This window comes from Berghia stephanieae, chromosome 9 (assembly GCF_034508935.2).
Source record: "Berghia stephanieae isolate SIO BIC M18660-M18661 chromosome 9, UCSD_Bste_1.3, whole genome shotgun sequence".
Taxonomy (NCBI): Eukaryota; Metazoa; Mollusca; class Gastropoda; order Nudibranchia; family Aeolidiidae; genus Berghia; species Berghia stephanieae.
Genome location: NC_088368.1, coordinates 35,968,401 through 35,978,567, shown reverse-complemented (window position 1 = coordinate 35,978,567; position 10,167 = coordinate 35,968,401). Strand labels below are relative to the sequence as shown.

Here is a 10,167-nt window from a genome sequence, read left to right as displayed (position 1 = left end):
AATTCGAGATTTGTTCCCAACGCCGGCTCGCAAACTCGTGCAGCGGTTGGGAACACGTCCGGAATTCCAAAATGCAAGAGTGTAAGAATCGTATATTCTACAGTTCGTTTTCCATTGTTCTGTGTACAGTACTCACTGGATTATAGCACGCTCTCGGGAGAATCCAAAATGTTTGCTAGAATCCAAGCATGCCAAAATTCCGATGCTCGTGGAATGTAACGACTTATATATATATATTATATATATATATATATATATATATATATATATATATATATATATATATATATATATAATATCCAGTGTGTATCGCAGAACGTGCTGGGATCCGTTGTGCTATAGTCCAGCGAGTACTGTATTGCTGCCTGACTTGTTCCCTCATTCTTCCAACCCATGGTCACCTCCATGCTGGCCTTGTGTCATCAGCTTGTAGACCTAAAATGAGAACAGAGAAAAGAACATGTGGATGTTTGAGACAATCATAATTTCTCATATCTATATTTTCTCTTCATCGTGTTTTCACTTCCATGATGGCTTATTATTTCATCATTTTGTACACCAAAAAACTGATAAAAGTAACAAAAAAAAGCAAATTTAATATGTAAGACATCCATTCTCCATATTTTCTCTCCATCGTGTCTTCTCCTCCATGATGTTTCGAGTCATCAGCTTCATCTGGACAAGAAAATTTAATGTTTAAGACGTCCATTTCTATACTTTTCTCCACTGCGTCTTCACTTTCAAGATGTCTTGTAATGTCATTATACAGTACACGAAATCCACGGACTGCTCTAAGGTGTTACACTTACAAAGGTGACACATAACGTAACTACTATTTCTACTCAAAAGCTACGCATGAATAGAAAGGAATGTTTACAAAATTTTCCTAAAAATATTGAGCTCGGTGGCGTCTTTGTAATAGTTGTTGCTAGTAGTAGTATTGGTCGTGGTGGTAGTAGTAGTAGTAGTAGTAGTAGTAGTAGTAGTAGTAGTAGTAGTAGTAGTAGTAGTAGTAGTAGTAGTAGTAGTAGTAGTAGTAGTAGTAGTAGTAGTAGTAGTAGTATTACTAGTAGTAGGAGGAGGAGGAGGAGGAGTACTACTACTACTACTACTACTACTACTACTACTACTACTACTACTAGTAGTAGTAGTAGTAGTAGTAGTAGTAGTGGTAGTAGTACTTAGTAGTAGTAGTAGTAGTAGTAGTAGTAGTAGTAGTAGTAGTAGTAGTAGTAGTAGTAGTAGGAGGAGGAGTACTACTACTACTACTACTACTACTACTACTACTACTACTACTACTACTACTACAACAACTACTACTACAACAACTACTACTACTACTACAGTAGTAGTAGTAGTAGTAGTAGTAGTAGTAGTAGTAGTAGAGAGAGGAGGAGGAGGAGGAGGAGGAGTACTACTACTACTACTACTACTACTACTAGTAGTAGTAGTAGTAGTAGTAGTAGTAGTAGTAGTAGTAGTAGTAGTAGTAGTGGTGGTGGTGGTAATGGTAGTAGAAGTAGTAGTAGTAGTAGTAGTAGTAGTAGTAGTAGTAGTAGTAGTAGTAGTAGTAGTAGTAGTAGTAGTAGTAGTAGTAGTAGTAGTAGTAGTAGTAGTAGTAGTAGTAGTAGTAGTAGTAGTAGTAGTAGTAGTAGTAGTAGTAGTCTGAGAGATTTTTCACTCACTTCTAAATGCCAGTTGGCATCATGCATCTCCACTTTGACGGCTGGCACCTTTGTCATGTCTTCCCACCAAGCAGCGAGTTTTGGGTATTGTGTCTTTCCCATGGATACTTGTGGTGCCATCATTGTGACAGTCGGGATTCTTTCTAGATGTGGCCACAGGTAAAAGTCTATCATTCCTGGCTTGGAACCTGTATCATTATTACAAGAGGAACACTGTAGTGTACAAACAAAGACGAATACAGTTTTAGCAGAGATTACTGCAGCCTTGGGGGTTCCGATAGCTCAGTTGGTAGAGCACTCGCTTCACACGCAAAAGGACCATGATCGATCCCGGATGCAGTTGATATTTTTTCTGACCCTTCTGCCACCCAGCAATGAATGGGTAGTTGAGTCTGTTAGATATGACGGAAAGAACTTTGCGTCCTAAGGATAGCGAGCAATTGCGATTGTCCGTTTCATGCTATAGAAACCGGGATAAACTCCGGCTCTATGTGCCGAATGACTCTAAAGGACTACTTTTTTTATTCCTCATAATTCTCTCTCTCTCTCTCTCTCTCTCTCTCTCTCTCTCTCTCACTCTCTATGTATCTATTCCTCTTCTTCACTCTGTCTTTCTCTCTGTCTCTCGTCCCCTCCCCTCACTTCTTTCTCTTTCACATACACTCACACACACACACATGCACACACTTTGTCTCTGTCTTTCAGAGAAATAGCACTCTCTCTCTCTCTCTCTCTCTCTCTCTCTCTCTCTCTCTCTCTCTCTCCCTCTTTTTCTTAATTGCCCCCTATTTGTCTCTATACCTCTGATTCATTAATAATATCACCCACCTACAAAGAACTCAGTTTCCCTTTTGGCCGATTCCTCCACCTCTCTCTCTCTCTCTCTCTCTCTCTCTCTCTCTCTCTCTATATATATATATATATATATATATATATATATATATATATATCTTCTTCTTCTTCTTCTTCTTCTTCTTCTCTTCTTCTTCTTCTTCTTCTTCTCTCCCCCCCCCCCTTCTCTCTCTCCTCCTTCTCTCTCCCCCTCCCTACTCTTTCGCTCAACTGCACCCTATTTGTCTCAATGAAATCAGCACCCACCTCCAAAGAACTGAGTTCCCCGTTTGGCCAATTCCTCGTCATAAAACTGGAATGCCTTGTGTAACAGCTCAACCTTGGCTGCCACCTCGTCCTTCTTCTCCTCCTTAGCAATGTTGAATAGGATAAAGTAGAATGTAGACTTGACCTTTCCAAGAAAAATAAACAAAAACAAAATCAAGAACAAAACAGAATAATGTGACAAAATGTCTTTAAACCGACGTGTAATTAAAAAGCTTATCTTAACTAATACTGATCTCTCAGAGTGCTTCTATAGCATAAATTACAGGATTTTTCATATTCTACAACTTATGTTATTTTCATGCTTTCAACCCCAATTAGCACAATTCAGGGTTTCTTTTGGACCTAATTCCCCCCTACTATTTGAAATCTGATAAACATCATTGTTATGGTCTCATTGTTGTGCTGGAAATACTCTCAAACTAACACAAAACATTCTCCATAAAAAATCGAGCTCATAATAATTGTTATCAATCAACCTGCAAATATGTGTGAAGATCTGGGAAAACCCGTCGGATGTCGGAAAAATTAGAATAAAACATTATTACATACTCGAATAAAATGCCGTTTTAATTTTGTAATTATCTTAATTTGAGCCGAAGTTATTCACATTCATTGAAGGGAGGAGGTCAAAAATAAAAAAAATAAAAAACCCGAGGAAAATCGCTTATGAAGATAAGCCATACACACATCGAGTACAAATTAAATAGTGTAAACATATTATGTTCAAGTTGCTTTAAATAGAATCATGTCCAGATAAACCCGCTGCTTCGATTTGAATTGCATATTCAACTAATCAACTTATATCTTATACTAGACTAGATAATTCTAAAATTCTCTGAATATTTGTTTATTTGTTTATTTGTTTATTCGATTTACCAAACTATGTATTGATTAAATCATACATTTATTATTCATTAATTTAAGTATAAATTAATCAATTAAGGCTGGACTTCAAGCTTAGTCTGAGACCATCGGTCTCATATTTTATTTGCGTACCTGTCCGTATGACTCCAGCAGGATTCGATCTTTGGCTTTCTGGCAAGGGTCATTCGTTTGCAGCTTATCTCCAGGGTACACGTCATCCAAGTACTCACTCACCGCCGTCGATTCGTACAAGATTAGGTCGTTCTGTTGCAGAACAGGCACCTTGCCTTCTCTTGCCCGAGACAGAAACCATTCCGGTTTGTCCCTTAGGTTAATGTTGACAACCTCATGTCTGTGAGATGTTTCAGAGAATGTGAGTAAAATCATGATATTTGTAGTCTTCTTCTTCTTCTTCTTCTTCTTCTTCTTCTTCTTCTTCTTCTTCTTCTTCTTCTTCTTCGAGGATCACTCCACAGTTTGTAGGGTTTTACATTTTAAACTTGCTAAAACTCTGCACATAATACTAATTTAAAATAAAACAAACAAAAAAAAAAAAAAAAAACACAAAAAAAAAAAACAACACATAGATTAAAAAGTCACGTTGTGAACCCTAGCAATCGCGTGAAGGCATGTTGGCAACCGTTTTCAGCCACTTCAGCTGGAGGCTATTCCATAGTCGGGCAGTGGAAGGGAAAAACGAATACATGTGGGCGTCTGATTTTTTGATGTTGGGATGGTTACTCTTGCTGTGTGTCCCCTCGTATTTCTTGTGCCGATATCTTTGATGTCGATTGGAAGTTTAAGGCACGAATTTTTGTAGTTGATCTTGTGGAACAATTTAAGTTTATCTATCTTTCTTCTCTTTGCCAGAGGTTCAAGGCCAGTCCGTTGTGATATTTCAGACGCACTTGAGAAAGGATCGAATGTGTTTGTGATGCGTCTTGCTGTTTTTCTTTGGGTGTTTTCTAAGGTGTCGATGTTTTTCTTTGTATATGGGTCCCACATTGAGCTGCCATACTCCAATATTGGTCTAACAATAGTTTTAAAAGCAAGGGTTTGAGTTGTGATTGGGCATCTTTTTAAATTGCTGGTGATGTAAGCGCTTGTTTGATTTGCCTTTGAAGCCAGGTGACATATGTGGTCATTCCATTTGAGGTTTTTAGCAAACTCAATGCCAAGGTATTTTGCTGTCTTTACATGTTCCAGGTTTTGACCATGAAGTTGGTATTCAAATGTAATAGGTGCTTTCTTATTTGTGATGGTTAGAACATTGCACTTTGATACGTTAAATTCCATTTGATTTATTGTTTCCCATTCTTGTAATTTAGCTAGATCATCATTTAGTGTTTTGCAGTCGTCTGTTGTTCTTATCTGATTATATAATACTGTGTCGTCAGCAAAGAGGCGCACTTTTGACCTTATACCTCGTGGAAGATCATTTATGTCCACTAAAAATAGGACGGGCCCAAGGACTGAGCCCTGAGGTACGCCCGATGTCACCATCTCGCTAGTGGAAGTCTCGCCGTCGACAAGAACTTGTTGGGTGCGATTGTCCAGAAAAGTTGCAATCCATTGTAAGGTTTTGTTCCTGATGATTTCTGGATTAACCGATGGTGAGGAACCTTGTCGAAGGCCTTGGCAAAGTCCAGTAGTACTAGATCAATTTGACCACCTTTATCAATAGCAGCTGACAGATCATGTGTTAATGATAGAAGTTGAGTTTGACATGAGTGGTGCTTCCTAAATCCGTGCATCACAAAAAATACTGTTAGTTTCGAGATATTCAGTTATTGAGGATCTCACTATATGCTCCAACAGTTTGCAGCAAATGCAAGTTAATGAAATTGGACGGTAGTTTTGAGCCCTGCTTCTATCACCTTTCATGAAGATGGGTTGGACAAGAGCGTGCTTCCAAACAATTGGTATGTCTCCCGTTTCAAGAGAGAGTTTGAACAAATGTGTGAGGGCAGGTGCAAATTCGTTACTCAATATCTTTAAGAGACGGGGTGGTATTTTGTCTGGGCCACATGCTTTCTTTGGATCTAGAGTGGCGAGGAGTCTGGAAACGCCCTCTACTGTCACATTGATTTCGGCCATAGTGTTGAAATCGTTTTCTTCACCTTGTAGTTGTTGAGTGGTAATTTTGGTATGAGCTTTTGAAGCAAAAACAGAGCAGAATTGGTTATTAAGTATGTCTGCTTTTTCCTTTGCATCAGAGTATAATACACGATCATGCTCAAGGGGCGCTATACCAACCGAATCGCACCTCCTACTTTTTATAAATTTCCAGAGCTTTTTGTTTGAGTCTTCACTGACAAGTTCCTTAACATGATTATGATAGGCCTTTCTACTCTCTTTTTGTGTTTCTTTTTTAAGTCGGGCATAATTGTACCAGTCTTTCTTACTGTTGGACTTTCTCGCTCTGCTCCATACCTTTTGTTTCCGTCTAGATAATCGTTTGACGGTGGTGCTTATCCATGGTTGGTGAAATTTTCTTGAGCTTTTCTTCGTTGGTACATGTTTGGACATCGTTTTGTTTAGGTGGTCGTTGATGGCAGTCCAAACATCCTCAGTGCTTTCTAGATGTTGATTAATTATGTTTTCACTAAAAAGACGTGTTTCTGTCCGCATTTCGGCGATATTTGCCTTTTCCCAAAAAGTAATAGAGTGTGATTTTTGTGTGATTTTGTTTGCTTTGATAGTGCTTTCCGTGATGAGGATGTCATGGTCTCTAATGCCTGGAATGGTTGTACACTTAACAATTAAATTTGGTCGATTTGTGATAAATAAGTCGAGGATATTTGTACCCCTTGTTGGATTTTTGTTTATTTGACTAAGGCCAAAATCTTGCAATTTGTTAATAAATGCTTGTTTTATAAATGAAGGATATTGGTAACTGATTATTTTTTCTTGTTCCCAATTGATATCAGGTAGGTTCAGGTCTCCGCTTAACCAGAGTACATTTTTAGGGTCTAGGCTATCAATACAGCGTGTTATCTCAGTCATTTGTTCCATAGTTGAGTTTGAAGGTGTTCTATACATAGCGCCGACAGTGAGTAGGCCTTGTTCTGTTTTGATATTTACGATCACCGATTCTGATTTTGTTTGAATGTCAAGCTTTAATACTGAGAGGTTCGTTGTTGTTGCAACCAGCACCCCTCCATACCTATCTTCTCGGTCTTTCCTGAACACGTTGAAATATGTCTCTGGTGGAAATATTTCACTGTCCTTTATTTCGGAATGAAGCCATGTTTCAGTACCTATGATTATGTCTGGTTTTATGTCTGATATCAATTTCCAAAATTCCGGTAGTTTTGGAATTATACTTTGAAAGTTTATGGTCATAGTTCTAAACATGTTTCTCGGTTCACCATTACGGTCACTGTTAGTTTGCCAGTTTGCTATATTAAGCGTGTTATGATTTGAGTTGATTTGGTTATTGATTCTTTTTATTTCATTTGGCCTCATATTGACCCTTCTTCCCCCCTTTGTTGTTATTGTCTTATTTTCACAAGCCACGTTCTCATTATGTTTACTTAAGTCCTGCATCCCATCAAAATGATCAGGTGTTGTCATTATGTTTTGTTGGTATGTTGATGTGTCGTTTACTATTGGCATGTTGTTGTGAGTGTCGTTGACTGGTATGTTGACCTTGGGCACCGTTGTGTGTTATGTACTTTGAGTGCTCTATTAGTATGAAAGGGCGGTGGTCTGTGACCTATTTGAATATTTATTTTTCTTCGTTTCCGCACACCACCACGACTTGGTCGTAGCCGCTGGCTATTACTGCTATTATTGTTACCGTGATACCAAGACGATTCTGTGTCATTCCAATAAATGTTGTCGTAATAAGGATAAAAATAGATATGGCACATCGTGACTAAAAATCTTAACGTAAGTGTAAACAATAAATGGCTAGTACAATACTTCAAACAATGGGATCTACACCACTAAAATGTTAATCTATCTAAAAATCCTCTTATGAATTTCCGAGAAATATATATCACAATGTAGAATAAAACTTTATTAAAACGACTGTATAAAAATATTCCAGACTTTTGTTTTAGAAATCAATAAAAATCACACAATTCGGGAGAGAAATAACAACACGGCTGCCGGTTAGGCGAACTACACACTACTGTCATTTTTACGTCATCGTTGAGGACGTCAGGATCATCATCATCATCGTCGTCGTCGTCGTCGTCGTCGTCATCATCATCATCATCATCATCATCATCATCATCATCATCATCGTCGTCGTCGTCGTCATCATCATCATCATCATCATCATCATCATCATCATTTCCACCTTCTCCATTTTCCCCTCCTCTCCCTCCCCTCATCCTCTCCCTCGTCGAACACCCCCCCCCCTCCCCCTTTGCCCTACAACGAAAAAAAAAAAAGTAAAAATACAACCAAAAGACCCCCAAAAACTAACAACCCCCCCCCCCCCCCCAACCCCCCCCCCCCCTCCCAAAAAAAAAAAAAACAAACAAACAAAAACCAAAAAAAAAAAAAAAACCCCACAAATAACGATAACCCCCTCCCCCAAACAAAAAACAAACAAGGCAAACACACACACACACACACACACACACACACACAGAGAGAGAGAGAGAGAGAGAGAGAGAGAGAGAGAGAGAGAGAGAGAGAGAGAGAGAGAGAGTAAGAGAACCCAACTAAAAACCCGAATAGACTCATGGAATATGTTTATGAGCTAGGACCAGCCTAGCTCTCTCTGCGTACGGACACAGCCTAGAACTGTACAGTCGAAGTGTATCCTTCTTGAGCTCTGGGAAAGATGAGCCTGTAATGGTGAGAAAAGTAATAGGGAATGAGATTAGCGGAAGAGTAGCGTCCCTTGATTGGACCTTACAGAGCGAACGTGTCTCAAGCCACTTTCACCGGAAGCATGCGCACAACCAACATGACGTTCTCTCTCTAATAACTTTTCCTCCGGTGATGTCACAGACTATGGGTGACGCCCAACCAAGGGACGCTACTCTTCCGCTAATCTCATTCCCTATAGAATAGAATGGAAGTAATAATAATACTAATAATACATGATATAGGCTATGTGGTCTAGTGGTATGACACTAGCTTTCGGATCGGAAGCTCCTGGGTTTGAGCCTCGCTCTGCGCATAGTTGAGTCCTTGGAAAAGGCTCTTTACTCACATCCTTCACCGTACTCAGCTGTAAAATGAGTACCTGGCCGTCAAAAGCGTTGTCTCTGTCCGATAAAAATTTTGTAATATCGCCTAACAGGTGTGATGTCCCGTCCGGCATGTTATGTGTCGCTGTTGACCAGGGACCCATTGTAAAGCGTTTTCAGCACGTTTAGCTCAATTTTTATAAAAGCTCAAAGGTCAATATGTGGCATTTTAGTATTTCTTTGTCCCGATAACGCATTGGTAGAGAACTCGCTTCACACGCAAAAGGACCAATATCGATCTCGGGTGAAGCCAAGATTTTTTTTGCTTGTTTGTTTTAGTTTGTATCTTTCGTGGTAAAACAAATTACCTTTAGTAAATCTACACTGCAAATTTCATTCCCACTTTCTACAATCGATTGGTAGTTATAAGCTTTTGTGTATCTCAGACTCGTATTTTAAAAGAAAGATGCAAAATTTGCATACTTCACTTGCATACTTAATTCCCTGAATTCTGTCACAGCTATATTCGCGGTTTTACGCATTGGTTTGTTGTAGAGGCTGTAAGACTCGCGATTACTCAGTTGTCTTATAATCCAAACAAACATTATTCAATGAAAATTTGGAGGGAAGTTACGGTCTATATGGCGAATGTTTACGCTTTTAGTGGATGATTGAAAGCATGTGGATTAGGAGCTTTCCCACGTCAATCATTATAGGGTTGAACTATGATTTCTTCGTCTCTTCAGAAATCCTAGTTTTTGTAATTCTCGTGTCATTGTCCCTTTTGTGACCACGAGTTATCAGATAGGACACTGCGCACACCGACATATTCTATAGAACATGATTTTTCTTCTTAAAAATGATGATTTTATAATATAATACAATGACATGCAAATGTTTTATATTAAAATAAGGAAAACAGAATGGATCCCGTAAAACTGTCGCAAGTTTTAAAACTTTTGGAGATATGCGCTTTTCTCCTCATCTATTTGGCGCAAATAAAGGCTATTCTCATTATTTTGGCACAAAGAAAGGATGCCTCCTGTCAAAAAGATTAAGAATTGTCTTAATCAACACGATGCAATAGAAATGCAACGACTTGTTGCGAAGGTTTGACCTTGATACCTCTCGTTACTACAGTCACGAAAACGTACCGTAGAGTTTCTACTCCTCACCCTCTATTCCAATGCATTATAGATAGTATGCGCTTGGCTAAGAAGCTCATAACATTGCCATCCGGAAGTATAACGGACCAACACACAAAACTGTATGTATCCATGAACGTTTATAGTCGGGTTAATACAGTTCAGTGAGCATTACTCATAAACGCGGATGGCAAAAAACAA

At 38.9% G+C, this 10,167-nt stretch overlaps 1 protein-coding gene across 1 annotated transcript; it reads right to left on the bottom strand.

Annotated features, from left to right (window-relative positions):
- Window positions 1-269: 269 nt before the first annotated feature.
- Window positions 270-9,426, bottom strand: LOC144979213 (glutathione S-transferase omega-1-like). Its single transcript, XM_078925822.1, has 6 exons — window positions 9,318-9,426; window positions 8,415-8,475; window positions 3,801-4,020; window positions 2,784-2,928; window positions 1,686-1,873; window positions 270-435 (listed from the first exon to the last, which is right to left on the bottom strand). The coding sequence occupies exons 1-6, from the start codon at window positions 9,424-9,426 to the stop codon at window positions 379-381; spliced, it is 780 nt and encodes a 259-aa protein (XP_078781948.1). The 3' UTR covers window positions 270-378.
- Between the last annotated feature and the right edge of the window lie 741 nt (window positions 9,427-10,167).